Here is a 19,924-nt window from a genome sequence, read left to right as displayed (position 1 = left end):
AGCAATAACTAATTTTTAAATGACAACTTAACTTCTTATCATAAATTGTGGTCAAACTCTGGCGACCCTTAATATCTTAAGCAAAAATAATAATTATGCTTACGTCTAGCAAAGAGTGCAATTTCTTGTTTTCCAATGTTGAATGAAGTAATCGCTTAGTCAAAATATCATCATCTTCTTGATCACTAAGGTCCTTGGCAGATATGTCAATCATATTATTCTCATTAGAAATACGCCTGGATGATGCGTTGGGGGGAGTAAAAGGACAATAATGTTGGTCGGAGTTGTTACCTCCGTTCATAATAAATCTCTTCTTGATATCTGTACTGGAATCTGGGATGGCTGACTTGATTATGACTGGAGCTAGTTAAGAAATAATTGAAATGGTGGTTAATGTTTTTAAAAGTAGATAAAAGATTAAATATGAAAGTGATTGTTATTTTTCATAATTAGTGGTCCTCTCATTCCTTCTTAGTAATGTTAGGTGATGGCTAAAAATCGTTGTAATCTTTCGTGCAGAAAAAATAGGATAAACATTGAGATAAGAGAGAGTTGGGAAGGAATAAAAAAAACTGTGTACAGATAATCTAAAATATTAATAAGATATAAGATAGTTGTATGTTGAACTAAATAATAGTATCTTAGATACAAGATACACTTTATGAAAGTTAATCTATTCTTTCCGCACATTAAGCTATAAAGTTGATGAGGAGGTCAAATTAATCCCGTGGTTCGCAAATCCCAACTAAATGTTATGAAGAAATTGTATGATCCTACTATTGCAGATCTTATTTTACCACAAGATACGAAATATTGCAAAAGGATTAATTTCATTTTTTCATATATTTATTATTTGGCAACGGAATATATATATTTTTTTCACAAGAAACTATTTCGCTCTATATCTTTTATTAAAAAAACAAAAATAATAATCGCTATAATCAAAAATAATAATATTATTTTTCTTAAGTGACACATGAAAACAAAAATAAATAAACATCCTTAACAAAGTCGCGAAAAATAAAACGTACAAATTTTATCGATATATGATATGCCCCTCTTAAAAAAACATTTACATACACAAAACCAAATATAAAAACTCTTAATCCTGACCCAGCAGGAGACTCCAAGTCTTCCATAATAGATCCATGGTTTGCTGCCTGATCATATCATTGATGTTACTTCTATTTCCTCCAGCTGGGGACAGTTACCCCTAGAATTGCGATGACAGGTATTACGATCCTCTCTCTACCAGTTGATACGGGATTCAAATTTCGCATAAAAGGATCCTTATAACCTACAGTCCGTATTTTGATCCATCCTAAAGAGTCCCGAAGCCACGAATCAAAACCACCTCGACATATAATTAAGTGGAAATCCCTCAATCTTGGAAACTAAATCCTGTTGTCAACTGCCCACGCTCCAGACAGCAAACGATCCCTTGAACCATAGACGGCAACTGACGGATACTGTCTTTGTGCCCCATGCCGCGGCGCCCAAAGGAAGTCACAGTCATATATGGTCTTCCTCCGGTCTCATAATCCCGAGGTGAGACTGCACTTCCATTCTGACCATCATGAATCAAAGGAATCCTTGTTGTTCCCGGTTGCCGCCTATGGTTCAAGGTATCGTTTGCTTTCTGGAGCGCAGTTGATGACATGATTTTGTTTCCAAGATGGAAAGACTCTCATGTAATACGTCGAGGTGGTGCGGCGCTTTGGTACATCCGGCTTCGGGAAGCATCATGTTGGATCGCAACGTAGGCTGCAGGTGAGAGGGATCCTTATATGGGAAATTCGAATCCCGCAAGAACTGGTAAGGAGAAAATCTTAATGCCTGTCATAGCAATTCCAGGGGGGACTGTCCCAGTGGAAGGAAGTAGAAGTAACATCAATGGTATGATCAGGAAGCAAATCATGATAGCTAATATGGAAGACTTGGAGGTTCTCTTGCTGGGGCAGGATTGAGGGTTCGTTTATTGTTTTGTTTTTTGTATGTAAATGCTTTTTAAGGAAGGGGGGGGGGCGTATCGTATATCGATGAAATTAAAATAAATAAACATCCTTAACAAAGTCGCAAGGAATAAAAAGTACAAATTTTATCATACACCTAAGATAGAAATTGAGAGATATATAAACTAAACAGATGTATATAGAAATATATACTATATAAAACCTAGTGTCGTTAAACGGCTCTATTTAACCAATTTTAAATTAAATTTTAACCAAAATATATTGGACAAGTCTCGAGGTTTCGTTAATAGATGTCCAGCCTTTCTGTCATCTAAGAGAAAAATCTTCACGCTTCCATAATATATTTTAGCTAAAATTTTGGATTAGCCATTTTTAAATGGAACCGTTTAACAACACTAATAATGTTGATTGTTTCAACAAGCTGAAAGATAAATTTTTAATATAAGAAATCTATCTCTAGAGGAACTATCCCAAAAATTTTTAAAATATCTAAACTACCAACAGACACATATTTCAACTATAATAAAATATTCTCACGATTATTTATATAAGTATAATTTAAAAAAAGAGACATCATTATATATTTTCTTAGACAAATACAATCAACAAATAGAAGTCACCAACCCAAATATTATTAACACAGTATAATGTAAACAAAGGTCAAAACATGAGCAGCGAGATATAAATAAACACATTTTATTTCACCTATTTAATATAAATATGAAATCATAAAATTAAATTATCAAATGTGCTGAAAACATTAAAGCTGGCGTGTCAAAAAGATAATAATGAATATTTATTTTAAACGATAAAAAAGAGAAACAAAAAAACAGAGAAATTAATGAAAATATTTTCGGAAAAGAAATCTTAAAAATATATATTGAATTTTAAACAAAAATATAAAAGGTATCTGTATCTTTTGTCTAGGAAATGGAAAAAAAAGTATTTTAGACACAGATAAAAATATCTTATTAAAAAGTCAAAAAGATAAAATGTATAGGATATAAAAGGAGTTAGATACAAGTATTCCCGGTAATGCCCAACTCTGATCTTAGTATTATACATCGTCAATTTTATTCATCGAATCCGAAATTCATAATAATTATTTATTTCTTTCATTTTCCATATTTTTTTAATATAAAATTTGAAAAACTTACAGGGAGTGTAGACTTCTTCTACTATTTTACTCTTCATCAAACCATCTATAGAAGGATCCCCGTAAAAATTGTTCAGTTTACAGCAAGTCACGGAATTGTGTAAAGTTCCCTATAATAAAATAAATCCGTTATAAGATGATTAATAATAATTTGTGTATACGTTACTTAAAAAAAGAAACGCGTTACTAGTTAAGTCTAAAAAAGAAGCGTGCTACCGTTATACTCTTTACCTTGTGAAAAAAGGAACGCGCGCTACTGGCTATTTACTCGTTAATTAAACCCATTAAATAATATATAAAAAAAAATAATACAAAAAAAATAATGCAAAAAATAATATATAAATAAAATAATATATTATAAGATAAGATATTTTTGTAATATTTTTAACAATTTATTAAAATTTTGATCGGAACAAGAGTGCTTAATGCTTAACACACGTTCAACTGGCGCAGATGATGGAAGGGTTGTATTATATTGGATAAATAAATATTTTAATTAGGGGAATTTATTAAGAATTTGATAATAATCTTCATTTTGAAAAAAAGCTTAGCTCATCGTTAAAAAAATCTTCATTCAGATCTTCGTCGAATTTTTTTATCCTTATTAGAAAATAATCTTCATGTGTGTTGGTTTTTAAAGGAAGTCTGCCTTTTCATTGCAAGATCTTTTCTCAAACACGAAATAAGTTCAAGCTTCCTTCGCTTGACATCTAGTTTTATGAGGGCTGATTTAAATAGCGGGTCTATTTCTGATAATATATATTAAGTTGAAATAAAATAAAATATTTTCAAATAATTGTGAAAAATACTTCAACTGTATACCCTTTAACTTTGTCTAGCAGAATTGCATTAATAAGTGGCTTACAAAATGAATTTATTTAGAGTCATTTTTTAATATTATAATAGTTATCGTAGGAGTGAGATTTCACAAATGCATTTTTTCTTCTCTCTAGGAACAGGTTCCATATCCTATAAAATCACATATATATAGCTATACAACATTTATGAACGACGTGTCATTATCTGAAAATCTCTGTAATTTTGATTTATCACAAGATTCGTCATATTTGTGGCTATTTTCCTTAATAAGACTATATTAATTTCACGGATTATAGAAAGAGTTCCATCTTGTTGTAACTAGTTTAATCAGATATCCCATTTTTTCTTTAAAAATGGCTATACAGTTTGGAGGATGACTAAGTTTATTCCATAATTGAGGTTAATATTTGAGTTGGAACACAATTTACACTTACAAAGTGCAAACTTTGTACCCTTGATTTTCTTTATTGGTGTAAAAAATGTTTCATATTGGAGCCAATACAGACTTTACTCCCTGAAAAATGTACAATTGACATAATATTCTTAAATTATAATATTAATAAGAATATAAATTTACATACATTGATTAATTCAATATTATTAAATTAACAATCTTAACTGAAAATTTAAAATAAAAAAGAAGGAATTTGGTGGTTGATGTGAATTAAAATCTTGGCTTAAATTATATATAAAATTTAAAAAATAAATAAAAGTAATTATATTATATAAATAAATATCTTTTATCCATATTTTTTAAGAAAAATTTGAAGTAAAGAGTAATGATTTGCGTTACCATTACTCAAAAAAATAAAAGCGTTACAGTTACTCGTTGCCTTTAGAAGAAGATAACGCATGGCGTCTCTTTTACTTTTCTGACGTTACTTTACAGTACTAATAATAATCTATTAAATTGATCAATTTAGATGGTACTCTTTACTATAAATATTGTGTTTGTATTGTAATATTTAGTTAAATGAAAACTTACGCTCCAAAACTATTGAAAGAACAAAAAAAATCAAATACAAATTAATAAGTGAAATTGAGACCAGGGATAAAAATAGTATCAGGTCATCAGCGAAACTTTTATCGTGAAACACTTTTTCGCGAAGAAATTTTATAGTAAAGGTAATATCGCGAACCCAATTCTGCGAACTTAGCGAATACATTTTAGCAAAACTTTTATCGCGAACCCATCCTAGTGAAACTTTTATCTGAACCCTTATTAGCGATTCTACCACGAATGTATTTGTACGAAGTTATTCTCGCAAGTGTATTACCGCGAAAAATAAATATATTGCGAGTTCATTTATTTAAAGGAAAACAACATATTCATTATAATTTACCCACCAAAGTTCCTTAAATCATAAATGCGAAATGTTTCAAGGATATTTTGTTACTTATTGTCTGTAAGTAAGCATGCAATCTTTATCTGATGTGATAGAATAATTAGCCAATTTCTTTCTGGTCGTCTTTTTTTAAAAAAATATCGGAACTCGTCCTGTCCCCATAACGGATCCGTAAGTATAGAAGTGGACATTTTGGTTTAAATTTTTATCACAATAAATTTACACCCCCTCCCTCTTTAATTTAAATTTTAAAAATGTACTTTATGCTATTAAAAGTAAATTTTAACAAATATTCTGAAATGCTTTGAAATTTTTCCAATCAAGATAAAAAACACTGAAATCTAAAAATTTTTGCTGATCCCAGATTATTTTAAAAAGTCATAGAAGATTTTGCTAAGTAATTTTTTAAAATTTTTTTTGCTAAATTTTCAGAGTTTTAATTTTAAAACTCAAAAATCATACTTATGCACTTAAAATAAAAGAAATAGTAAAAATTTCTGAGCGATATATTATATTTTCTAAGAAATTCAATTCTGTGAAAATTAACATTTTCGCTTAGCAAAATCTTGGGGATTCAGTAAAAACTACTTTATGTAGTTTTAATTCTGAGTAATTAAGGAAAAAAAATAATATATGCTGTAGCACTAATCTATATGTATTGTAATAAGCATTACATATTGGCTTAAGCTTCAGAATTAGTGCTTCCCAAATTTTGGTAAACTTTATGCTTAGCACCTTATTATTAGATTCAAATTCCTATCACATATTTTGAATTAATATTTTATATCTAAGTAAACAGAAGAAAAAAATTTTTATAAAGATGTAAAATCATAAGATTGATATATTGGTTCATTGATCATTATATAAATTTATTAAAGCTAAAAGAAAATTAAAAATTCAATCATTGAATCAATCGTGTACCTAATTTTTAAAAAATATACCTTCAAAAAATAATGTTCTTTCAAAACTACGAATAAATCTTTTTTTAAATTTCATTTAATATTGATAAATATTATATATGCAATATATTAGACATGTTCAAAATTAATATTTTAAGTGAATTAAAAAATTGAATGTATATAATTAATATTTTTTATTTTAAAATGAATAAAAATAAGAATATTTTCTAAAATTGAACGAGCGTAAAAAATGACCGCGTTCACGTTCAAAGTTGGTCAAAAATAAAAGGAACGTGGTTCATCGTTTTTTCCGAAATAATGAACTTCGTGAACGCGTTACAACTTAAATTAATATGATCATAAAAATAAATGTTTCAAAATAATATCTTCACGATTTTGGTTCCGCTGTAATGACTTCACTATAAAAATTCGCGAAATTGTCTTCGCTAAATGTGGATTCGCGATAAACGACATTCGCGGTAAAAGTAGAATTGACATAGAACCATAAAAATAGCTTGTCATTGGGTAAATTTTAACTATACAACGATCTGCTAAATCGGAAGCCCTCCGCACCACCTTTCTATATGAGATGATGTTATCAATCGTGAAATTATAGATAAATTATGACTTGCTATTGGTACAAAAATAAGGATTCGTAAATCTAATAAAACTAAACATTCAATAAATATGCTAATTTTATGAAAATTTTTATAATATAAAAATATAATTAAATAAACTGAAATAATTGGGCTAACATATTTTTCGTTTTATAAAGTGTTGATAAAAACTTAATCCATATCCAACTTGTGCTTGCAAAGCAGTGGTCTTTTAAACCTATTTTGCAAACAATTAAATAAGTATAGACTCATTACTTAACTCATTTAGAATAAATGTTTTAGCGAACCGGTTGTTAAATTTTAACACCACAGCACTGTCCAATTAGTGAGGGCAATCTCGCTAGGATATCAGAGTTAGATACAATGGAATCAACAGCATAGGAGATAAAAAGGGTTTGATGGTAAGGGTTATCGATCTATATAACACAAAGTAAACAGTGTGAACGATATTACCGCCTAATTGCAGACAGATAGAAATTCTTAATTAGATTCATTCTGTTGGCCGAATAGGATTTTCAAGATGCTGTATTAAGCCAAGTACATGGATAAGGGGTATAGGTAAGTGTGATTCTAACAGGCCATGTTTTGAAAGGAGAGAAGCTTGCCTCCAAGATAGAGATGCGAATTTTATATTTATGAGTGTTTTTATGATTAATTTAGAGGTCTAACAAGGTGTAATGAATAAAAATGGAGGCTAGTCGGAATAGGGGTATTAGATGTAAAAATATTTTTTTAAATCAAATAAAAGGTTCAAATGGGAGGGAAAGAAATTGTAGGTCCTCTCTCATAAGTTCAAATTTAACGAAAAATTCCTCTCCAAAATTTAAAATTGCTTTTTCATGGCCAATGGGTGAACTGAGGTCTGTAAAAATATATTCTTCAATACGTAAGAAATTGTCGGGGATGTTTGCATAGGAATGTCAGTAGAATTTACATATATTTAAGTTTAGAAAAACCAGTATTCACGGATTAGTTTTTGAAAATTCTTAATTGAGGTAAATCTACTTAATATTATAGGCCTGAGCCTTATTTGGATATTTTTTATTATTTAGCCCAATTTTTTAAATATTTAGGCCCTTCAATTAATGTCCGTTCTCAAAGGTTATTTTCTTTTGGGGCATATTTTTTTTAATTATTAAATTGTTATTCATTAGTTCAAGAAAAATTATTTAAAAATACATTCACTCATATATTTTTTTATACGGTCCAAATTCAAGTTGTTTTAAATTTTTCCTCTTTTCCACAATCAATTTCAAACTACTCCCAAAGGTTTTGTAAAAGTGGTCTACTACTCAGCGCCTTATTCGATCTAAAACCAAATAATTAAAAAAAATTAACTTTTTTCCTGCACGGATGAAAATGGCAATATCAATCATAAAGGTTTGATAATACTGATCTACACCAAAATATTTGTATCTGGTTAAAAAAATTTAATCTTACGTGCTTGGGGTAAAAAAATTTATAGCCAAATGAGATATATTTTATAAAAAATTTTGTTATAAAATTAAATTGTTAATTACATTCATGCAATAGAGAAGGTATAAATTATAATAAAATTTTATACCATCTTCTATTTAAATTTAAGTTGAAATACAATACTATTTGATAATATTTTATAATTAAATAGTTATATAAAATATAACTAATATCAATTATAAATCCATAGGCAATATGTATATAAATTTATAAGCTGCTAACAAGATGAAGGGTACTTTTTGCTTGTTTATCATTCTATGTATATATTCTATCTTTACTTTATGGATATGACGTATACCTTGACCAAATAATGCAAGGATGGAGATATGGCATATGAGAGGAAATGTTGAAAGCTAAAACATGCATGGATTTAACCTGAACCTGATTCGAACCATTAAACCGATATTAACCTTTAATAATGAACCTAACCGAACCGTTAAAAATTTGTCACCCAAACCTGATAAAGATCTAAAAATTCATGTGTTGAACCTTTTGATATTTTAAATCTTCTAAAGATGATTAATAATCAGTTATGGCTGATAAATTAGTAATTATATTTAGATATTTTTGTATATTGTTTGACGGCGAAATTACCTAAGTTAACAAATTGAAGTGTTCTCAGTCGTAAGATTTATTCTTTCTTCTTATAGATATAATTTAATAGAAGAGATCTTGATATTTTAATTGTATATGGTTCAATATTATTTTTTTTAAAAAATAATCTTTAAATAATTTTAATATGCTAATGGCTCGTTTTAAGCCGATTTTTAAAAACGGCTAACTCAATATTTTAGCCAGAAAAAAATTACCTAAAACTCGAGATTTCGCTAATAGATGTCCAAACCTTTGTTTCTTCTACAAACAAAATCTTCAGGCTTGCGTAATACTATCCTGGATAAAATACTGAGTTAGTCGTTTTTAAGAATCGGCTCAAAACGAGCCGTTTAACAACACTATGCTTGTATGTGAAAAAGCTTGATCCAGTTTTTGAGGTTCAAACCGAACGGTTATTATTAATTTTTACGAAGCGAACTTCTTAAGCCGATATTCGTTATGGTTCAGATTCCTGAAAATGCGTCCACTAGTAGGTTGTGTATTCAAAAATATGGTGCAAAAAAAAAGATGAAATATTATAAGTTTGAGAGAGGAATAATATTTTAGAGCAACGATTAATAAAATCATAAATTTATAATGGGAAGTTTTGATGCCGGGGAATGAAGGGCTTTTAAATTTTGAAAATATATGAGGCATAAAACATCATAACCTACTAAATAGTTATAATGATTTTGTCTTCTAAGATTAAAGATTCTGAAGTTCTTTTTTTCTTGAAAATAAGGCCTTCATTCCTGTGATCTCTATACATGCCCAAATTTCTGCATCATTAAAAAAAGATGTCAAAAAAAATTTAATGAAAATGATTTTTAAAAAATCCAGATATTTCGAATTTTAACTGAAAAACAGAATCGTTGCAAAAATATTTTAATATAAAAAATTTGGATGAAAATGATTTTGACTGAGAGATATGATGGGGGTGTTAGACTGAAAGCCTGTTAGGGAATTTATCAGGTATAGGGTAGTTAATAAAATAGTTATACATTTTGTTCAAACTTTTTAACTTCCTAGAATCTTTTTTTAAAGTTAAAGACCAGTCCCTTAAAAATGATAAATTCTAAGACAAAATATAGTATGATAAGCTAACCTTAAGTTTTCGTCTGAGATTGAATTTTTTCAATTCTTCCACTGAATCGTATAAATGTGTCTTTTTAGCATGTTTCTCTCTTTCCTAGTTCATTTTTTTACAAAAGAAAATTTTAAATATATTTAGAAAAGCAATAAACACTTTCTTTTTCTTTTTTATTTTTTTCTTCCTTTTGTTCCTTTTTTCAGTATTTATTAATTATTACCGTCCTTATTTTTAAAATTTCCTCATAAATATTTTTTGAAATTTCAAATTGAATCATCAATTTTTTACAGCTATCCATGGATGTAGTAGAGCTTGTTGAGCGCTTATTCTTTTCGCTGGATCGGTATCCAGCAATTTTTTGACTAGGTCTTTTGCAGTATCTGATACTTTGTCCCATTGCTTAGGTTTCATCTTATAGCAAAAATAGGTATTATTTTTAAAATACTTTATTTTTCTTTATTATGTTAATCTTTTCTTCCATTTTATTTATTTCTTATATTTTATACTTCATTCTCACTGTCTTTCTTCCTTCCTTATTCCTTCCATATAATTTAGTATATATACTATATATATGTTAGCGTCAATGTGTATCCAGCAATGTGTAATTTTATCAACTTTAAATCAATTTTTGAGAACGTTTTTTAAAAAATTAAACAATTGATTTTACTGGAAATGTATTCCATCATGTTTGGAATACCTACCCCATGAATTTCAGACAATTTTTCCGTGAATCTTTTAACATAATATAATTTATATTGGATTTTTCATATATTTTTTATATAAATTATAAATGATTCAGCAAAATTGTCTACAATTCATAAGATAGGTATGCCAAACATGATAGAATATAATTCAGGTAAAATCCAATTTCTAAATTAAAAAAAACGCGCTCAAAAAATTATTTAAAGTTGTAAAATATCCCATTGCCAAAAAAAACACATTGACGCTAATATATATATATATATATATATATATACCTTGAACTGCCCCTTGATGATCTGAGCGTGTATCATATCCTTAGTTCCGAAAAATGGCAAATTTCCTCCTAAAAGCACGAATAATATAATTCCACAAGCCCACATGTCACTTTTCCCGATCTCTTCCATCTCTTCCACTTTACAATCCTCCAGCTTTAAATTTTCCTCCTTTTCATTGTTATCAGTCTTCCACGTCTTTGGCAATTTATAATCCGTAGCCTCTGGATTTAATTTTTTATTATATTCGTTGTAGTTACTAGTATCAGTTTGTCCAGTTTGAGGACAAAAATGTTTTTTGATGGAGTTGGATAGTAGTAATTCGGGAGATGGAAAGTGAGGAACACGTTCTTCATCTGACGGTGTTAAGGAAGCTTTAACATATGTACACAATGTGTAATCAAAGTGAATATAAAAATTTACAATCTCAAAATAATCCCGTCCTTTTGAATTATCAGGAGTGCTCATACGAAAAAACAACTCAAACCTTAATAAACAAAAAATATTGCTGTTTTAGAATTGGAGACTAATAAGACGTTAAACATTTTCACCGCTTATCATTAATAAAATTAAATAAATATACAAAAATAAAAACATGATATTATATATGTTAGCGTCATTGTGTTATTTTCGGCAATGTGTGCATTGCCTAATTTTTTTGGGAAATGTGTTATAGTTTTGAGGGTGAATTGATATTTCGGCAATCAACCTAATCTTATATCTTTAACTGAGAATCTGAGAAAATCTAAAAAAAATTTTATATTTTGACCATAATGAGGTATGTCACAACATGTGAAATGATATGATTTTTTATACATTATTCAAAAGTATGAAAGAAATCAAAGCAATTTTAGTTAACGTTGATACCTCTAAATCGAGATAGGATGTTAATGAATCATTAAAGTCATTTTCCTGCTCAGAATACTGTTCAAAATAATAGAAAAAGCCCAAAACCGCAAAAAATGCTGAATTTGAAGCCTCAATTATAGGACTTCGTGGGCAAATAATATTTAAATATATGCAATCTTTGTTTGATCAAATTAGTTGCTAGATTGACAAGAATTTTCTTTTAGAGCAACGCTGACCAACAAAGTAAACTTTATATAAAATTTTAGATAATTTTGAGGGATAAAAAAAATTTCCTTTGATTTTTATTCCTCGTCTATTTGAGATATAATTGTTTGAAAATTTATAATTCATCATAAAAAACGTCACTATCCTCAAAAATATATTATTAAATGAAAAATTATAAGAAGAGGAAATCATATTTGTTAATTAGTTACAGAGAATACATTCGAATATATAAAATTGAGACAATTTTTTTGTGAATAGAAAAAAGGAAAGATATAAAGGAATATCTTGTTTATCCTTATTAACTTTAAATAATAATATAATGCTTGGTATAAAAAATATGTTATTAAAAATTACGAAAAATGTCAGTTTTGAAATATAGGGAGCATTTAACATTAAATATTCGCAATTGAAATAAATGTAAGGATTTTTATTTAAATAAAGAATTTTATTAAAAGGAATGCTGCTTTAAGACACAATTAAAATTTCATATCAAAATAATACGCATAAGTTAGGTTAAAAGATACATTATGTAACTGATTAATAGTCATATTTAATAAAGTTAAATCTTATGCTGGTAAGCCAAGCAAACTCAGATTTAGAATGAATATAAATAGGAGGGCTTGCGTTATATAGCAACATTGAGAAATGAGAAAAATACTCAAATTTATTTCACTTATAAATATACTTTCATATAAATTTATTTCGAAAAGCTATAAAATACTTTGATAGATTTACATTTCAATATTGGTTCTAATTTGTGTTTTTAAATATTTCACTAAAGAATAAATAAATATCTAAAATATATTTATTAACAGATTTGAAATATATGTCAAAGATATTATAGACATTGATATACAACGGATGCAGTATTCTTTATTTGAATCTATTTAGCAATAACATTTTAGAAAAAGTAAATTAATTTTTAAAATGTTTTATTTGTATATCTGCGAGCTATTGTGATTTCTCCTGAAAAAAAACACCTCCCGCTGCTATGAAGAATAAAGTTTAATCATAATAGTAGATATTTTTCTATTTTAGGTCATTAATGTAATTATAATAAATATCATCTAAATTTTTATATCGCGAGTTTTTATCAAATTAAGGCAATGACGAATAGCAGGAAAATAATTCATCATTTGTTTTAAATATAGGAAAGGCGAATTCAGGGATTTTGTTGTTAATGTAACTGCTACTACCTATATAATATTTATAAAACATATTTATATTAAAAATTACCGTTAAAGAGTAATATATAAAACCATATATATATATATTAAAATATAATATAAAACATGAAAATAAATTATCTCAAAAAATATATTAGAAAAATAATATAACACATTAAAATAAATTATCTCAAAAAAAATATATTATAAAAATAATATAAAACATATTTATATTAAAAAAGAGTAATATATAAAACCATAAATATATTAAAATATAAAACATTAAAATAAATTATCTCAAAAAATATATTAGAAAAATAATGTAACTATAGTAAATCATATCAAAAAATAAATAAATTAACTCAAAAAAATATTACATGGCTATTTAGGCAATGTATACAATCCCGAAATAACCAATTCACCCTGCCTACCACTAAAACACATTGCCGAAAAAAATCAGGCAATGTACTGATTGCCGAAAATAACACATTGAAGCTAACATATATAAATAATAGGATGCTCATAAATGGACAATACTAATTTTTATAATAATTAGATTTATATTTAATTTATTTAGGAAATATTAACGAATCGAAAAGTTAGACAAATTTTTTTTTAACTAAGTAAAATAAACTATAAATGATATACAATTCAAAAAGGTATACAATATTATACTTAATTAATAATAATACTAATGTATAGATAAAATTTTCAAAAATATTAAAATGCACCAAACAAATAATTTAAAACCGAATCTGATAAAGCCGGATCGGACTTGACTAATCCAGTATTATAAATAGGAGATATAGTCTCTTTACACAATTTTCTGTGTACAATATTTAGTATCGCATTGAAATTTTTTCAAACAATTTTACCAGGGATCAAACCGAACCCGATGGAGAAGAAAACCCGGGTTTTTGAAAAATAATCTTACCCGAACCAAACCTGAACCCCGTTTATAAAATTTCCAAAATCCCAAACCGAACCCGGGTTCAGTGTATTGCTTAAAATCATATATTAAGATATTTGTATAATTGTATATACAAATATTAATAATTCAATTGAGATTTTATAATATTTTTAAATTTCCAATTAAGTGAAGTGTTAATAAATTTTAAACAACTTAATTCATTTACGCCATTTTAAAATTTTTTTTAATTTTTCCTCAAAGATTCTTCTATTGGAGTGTTAATAAATTTAAAACAATTAAATTCATTTACGCCATTTATTTTTAATTTTTAACTTATTCTCAAAGATTATTAATTAGAGGAAAATAAAAGTGAACAAGTCAAAGTAAAAATTATTATATCGGATATTGTTAATTTAAAGAATTCTCAAAATCTAAAATTGTTAAACAAAAATGTAGGGCAGTTTTTGTAAAATTATTAAAATCATTTTATATATATATGCACATGCTAATCATTTATATTTTGTTCAGATTAACTTTTACCATATATTAATGAAGAGCATATTTGAAATTAAATTTATATATCTGTTTAAATTTATTCTCATTAACTCTTTTATTTGAAAGTTTAATAAATAGAGTAAATTGCGTCTCAAATATGATTTTATCTTTGATCTTAAATCTATATAATAAAATGATGAATAGGAACATTTATTAAACTTTCAAATCAAATTTAGAAAAAGATCTGGAAAGAAATCATAACATTGAATATCTAAATTATTTGAATGATAGAACAAAATATCAGGAAGTGTTATTTGCAAAAAAACCCAAAATTAATATAGAAACCTTTTTCCCAAAAAAATCTATAAATATAAATTTAACATCTAATTATTTGATGAGTTCTATCATAGAACTTGTTATTGTAAATGGTCGATCTTTATCAATTATTGAAGATTTGGGATTTCAAAGAATCATAAATCCACTTTTATCTGGACTCAATTTAGTTATTAACAAAGAAAATTTATCCCGAACTATTAATAGAACAGCCCAATCCACTAGAGACAAAATATCAAGAGAGGTAAAAGGAAAACTAATAAGTTTAAAAGTTGATGCAGATCAATGACTAAACAGGTCAATTCTTTGTGTAAATATTAAATTTACATGAAAGTCTTATAATTTTGAGAACTCTTGGAATTGTAGAGCTGAAAGAAAAAAAGTACAGGTCAATATAAAAAAGCGAATATACTAAAAACTTTACAAAAATTTAAAATTAATATTGAACAAATATACACAATTACTTCTGACAATGGTGCAAATTTTATCAATAAAGCTCTTGCAGCTTGAAATTGATTATGATATAAGGAGTGAATCAGCAGATAATGAAAATATGGATGTGAATGTATATAAATATGATATCATGATGTACAGAATACTTTCTTATCAACTATTTTATCCAATTGGATTTATAGTGTAAGTTGTGCAGCTCATATACTTCAGCTTGCACTTCAGGATGCAATAAAATTATCACCCATTGTGGATAATCTTGCAAAGGCTAGAGGCTTAAATTTAAAATTAAGATATCCCACTTATCAAAAGTTATTGAAAAAAATATGAAACTCCCTAAGCCTGTGTTAGATTGCCAAGGATGGAATCCAACCCATGATATGTTAGAAAGGCTTATTTTACTCAAACCCAATATTGAAGATTTCTTTTCAGAGCAATCTGATTATTTATTATCTGAAGATTGGAAGGAGATAATAAAAATTGTTAAAATTTTAAAACCACTAAAAATCGTAACCAAACGATTCCAATCTGAACAGTTAACGCTGACAGATTTTTATGCAGAGAATGGTTAGAACTAAAAAAAATTCAAACCATTTTTCTCAATTATTATATTCTTGTCTTAAGAGCAGAGAAGAAAGGTTTATAAAGAATAAAATTCTCGCCATATACATGGACCCCAGATACAAAGTTAATTAAAAGATTAGTAAAAATATTTTGGATTTATATTAAAATTGTTATTTTATGGAATTGCCATTTATTTAAATATAAACAGTATAAATCCTTAAATATTACAGATATTACTTAGTGATGATGATAAGATTTGTGCGAAAAGGCATCTTGTCAATTTATGGAGTCGGATTAAATGCATAACAACGGCGATTTAATCTGATGATATAAGTTCCGGTGAAGTTTGAACAAGATCTAGAGAAATTGATACAACTTAAAGAAAGGCAGGTAAAAGAGGGCCAAACAGAGAAAAGTATTAGAACAATTACCGGATTTCGCCATTTTAAAAGATTAGATAAGAATAATAGTATTTCCCATTTTTAGGAGTGTGCTAAGCTGGAGCACCCTAATTTATATATTTTATCCAAAATCATATTAGCTGTTCTTGCAACCCAAGTTAATTTATCATATTTTAGCATAAATATATTTAATATAGGTTAACGTTGAAAGATCTTTTTCACATTTGATCATTCTTTCACCACATAGATCGAGAATGAATGAACAATGGAAGATATTATGCTAATACGTCTAAATAAAATTTTTAAAATTGATACATGACTATGCTTTGTATTTTTAACTATATTTTGCCTATAAATAAAATAAAAAATTTATTTTTTATACCAAATTTATGTCTAGTTTAATTATGATTTAAATATAGTTTTTTTAATCTCAAAAATTCTTAAACCCGAACTGAACCCGGAACAAAAACCGGGTTCAAAATTATTTTCTTGACCGAACCCACCTATATTTTTACCTTGAACCCGGCTCCCTGAATACAACTACATTACGGCCATTATATATAGAGATTTATTTATACTACTATTTATTACCATTCTCTGGATCGTCATGAATTGATATGATTGTAGTGGTGGTTTTAGGAGTTCGTTTCATCTTAATGAAAGGTTTTTTTCCGGAGGAATTTGAATCGGAAGAATTTGAATTAATGTTTTGGGAGGAATTCTGATGACCCTTACCTTTAAATGCATATCCAAAACCACCTAGCTTAAGAGGAGCAGCCGAATCCTGACCCCTACAAGCTAAGAGTAGGCATTCCAATTTAAGGTCGTTGTGAGTAACGCCAAGAGCGTGGCAATACTTGAGGGCTTCGAGCAATTGCTTAAGGTAGTGACTTTTCATAAATAATGAGTTATAGAGAAAATTAATTTTAAGCGAATTAATAACTTTTTAAATTCCAAAACTGCTAAGATAGTAAGTTTAATTTTTTACAAAATATAATTTTAAAAATCTTGTTTGTTTTTATGAATCTGACCAAATTTTAGTCGATTAAGCATTTATATGATTTTTTGTATTAAGTATGTTTTCAGAATTCTTCTATTTCATTCATTCAATGTTTCTTTCATAATTCATTTTATATAAATTTTTTTACAAAGAAAATTTTAAATTGGCAAATTTCGATAATTTTTAAAATACCAAAATCAATTTATTTAATGATTTTTAATTTGCAAAAGTTATGTTTCTTATGTTATATTCTTTTCCTTTACAAATATATATATTTTTTAGTTCTAGATTGTACTGGTCTATTTTTTTTATTTCAACCAGTAAAAAATAATTTAATTTAAAGTTTCTTACAAGGTTAATCTATTTCTTAAAAAAAACTAATCCAATCGATGAAAATTTGAAAAGATTAAATTCCGAAAATTCATATTTTTTTTATTTTCAAAGTAAAAATCTTAAGAAAATGAATGCATCATTTGATTCATAAAATATTCGAAATTGATAATATAAAATTGGTAAATAAAAAATAAATATATAACAGTTTTAATGAATTAAATCAACCGTGAATTGGTTTGTATGTTATGTTATAGGTCAAGAAAATGAAAATAAACGTTTCTTCACTATATTGTCATTTTAAAATAAATTTTTTTTAAAAAAGAATGATTTTCAATTTTTTTTATTAATTATGAAAAAGCATATAGGGGGGGGGGGGATATTTTTGAATTGAAATTTAAATAAAATTTAAAAAGGAAATTAAAATGATTGATCTTTTTGGCCCATGCAAAAAATAATATTACATACCTAGCTACAGCCTCGCTGTATACGTAACCGGACGAAGCTCTTCTAATTATCTCTTGGCATATATCAGGACCTTCCAAACTAATTTATTATTTAAAAAATATATGTATAAACTGATATACATATATAAAGTTTCGATTTATTCCATTCTTCCATCTTTTTTAATTTTAAATAAATAAACTTAATTTCCAAATCCTTCCTTCCTTTCTAATCACATATAAAAATAAATATGCACATACACATAAACTAATTAGTATTTACTATTCGAATATCATGTAGAGGTATCCGTCCTGAGTTATAGTTTCTACGAGTTCCACTATGTTAGGATGTTTCAGGGTTTGGCATATGGAAGCTTCGCTTTTGAAATCTTTAATAATATTTTTATTTTAAATTGAAATTGAAATTGCAAATGATAGTAATTAAATAAAATTTTCTATCTCGTTTTATTTTCTCTCTTTCTTTCCTTCCTTTTTATAAACGGAACGAAACGAAACCTTGTTGGTTAGACCAAGGGCTTTGGTTGAACTTTTTGAGATCAATTATTTTAACGGCGAAAGTTTGGCGGGAAGTGTCTTTTCTGGTGCATCGGTGAACAACGCTAAAAGGTCCACTAAATAGTAAAAACAATTATAAAATAAAATAATTACTATTTATTCTATATGTTTATAGGAGAAATAGCGATCAAAAATACCAAAAAAAAATTCAAAAATTGTTGAAAATTTTCTGATCATAAAAATTTGAGAAATATTACATTATAATTTATTGAAAATAATGAGTTTAAAAAAAAGTGATTGTTGATATAACCTAGCATGATAATCAGCAATTGTTTAAAACCAGTTCTGAGACATCCTAAATAAACTTTAAGCAAAAGAGATACGATCCAACACGTTTTCATTTGTAAACCCAACAGACTGGAATGTGAAGGTGGCATTTAATTGTCTCTTTTAATGAGACGAGAATGTGTATTTAATAATATATCAGCAAAACAAAACAAGCTTTTTAAAATCTGTAAGAAAATATGAATGTTACACAGATACCGCAAAATCCGAAGGCCTCCTGCAAAAGAAAATTATTATGGACGCCAAACTAATAATTAGAGGCTTCTGCGTTTGAAAAAATTCTTCTTTAAGTCCTCCCCCTACCCATCTATGAGTGTCCGGGGTACACTAGTATACATAAATAATATAATGAAATCATCAAATCGTATTTTAGAAAAACTTTTGAATATGGTTTACCAAACTAACTTACCTGTTCGATATTTTAGTTTATTGTTAAACTTTGGAATGTTTATTATAATATATTTGTTATTTTTTATGAAAGATTTGGTAACTTCAAATTTAGAAATTAAGTAGGGATAAATTAAGTAATAAAAAATGTTAAAGATCCTATTATTTCCGCTAAATAAAAATGAGTATTAAATTGACTACTATAATAATAAATAAAATAAAAAGGATCTTTAGAACTTTTAAAAAATATATATAGCAATTTTTGTAATTACTCTAATTGATATTTGACAGATAAATATATTTCCTTAAAAGTTCGAGAATATTTATTTCATATAAATATAGTAATCACATTTACAGGTTACGCATAAAATGATATATTAACATTCGTAAATATGTATGGCTAGCACATAACTGAGTAAAGCAAAAAAAATGAGAAAAGGAAAGAAGGGAGGGATTTTAAATAAAATCTAAAACTTAAAATAACTATCGATCTGCACTGAGAAAACCGCAATCCATTTTACTATAAGGTTGAAATAGACTTAAAACACATGGTTTCTTTTATATCA

General features: G+C 27.0%; 1 protein-coding gene across 3 annotated transcripts in view; it reads right to left on the bottom strand.

Annotated features, from left to right (window-relative positions):
- Positions 1-19,924, bottom strand: part of LOC135927228 (peripheral plasma membrane protein CASK-like) — a 64,790-nt gene that overhangs the window by 22,080 nt on the left and 22,786 nt on the right. For 2 of the 3 annotated variants that reach the window (XM_065463182.1, XM_065463183.1), the window contains 9 exons: positions 18,627-18,742; positions 18,394-18,499; positions 18,136-18,213; positions 16,929-17,227; positions 10,948-11,318; positions 10,259-10,381; positions 9,986-10,069; positions 3,131-3,239; positions 104-363 (listed from right to left, as the gene is read on the bottom strand). In XM_065463182.1, coding sequence (XP_065319254.1) covers positions 104-363; positions 3,131-3,239; positions 9,986-10,069; positions 10,259-10,381; positions 10,948-11,318; positions 16,929-17,227; positions 18,136-18,213; positions 18,394-18,499; positions 18,627-18,742 — 1,546 coding nt within the window. Of the gene's footprint in view, positions 1-103; positions 364-3,130; positions 3,240-9,985; positions 10,070-10,258; positions 10,382-10,947; positions 11,319-16,928; positions 17,228-18,135; positions 18,214-18,393; positions 18,500-18,626; positions 18,743-18,936; positions 19,052-19,924 lie in introns of those variants that run through there. The other variant, XM_065463184.1, reaches the window with a different exon arrangement.

The sequence above is a fragment of the Gordionus sp. m RMFG-2023 genome, chromosome 3 (genome assembly GCF_954871325.1).
Source record: "Gordionus sp. m RMFG-2023 chromosome 3, tfGorSpeb1-WG-v2, whole genome shotgun sequence".
Classification (NCBI taxonomy): domain Eukaryota; kingdom Metazoa; phylum Nematomorpha; class Gordioida; order Chordodea; family Parachordodidae; genus Gordionus; species Gordionus sp. m RMFG-2023.
Note: the sequence above shows the minus strand (reverse complement) of the source record. Positions and strands in the feature narration are given on the sequence as shown.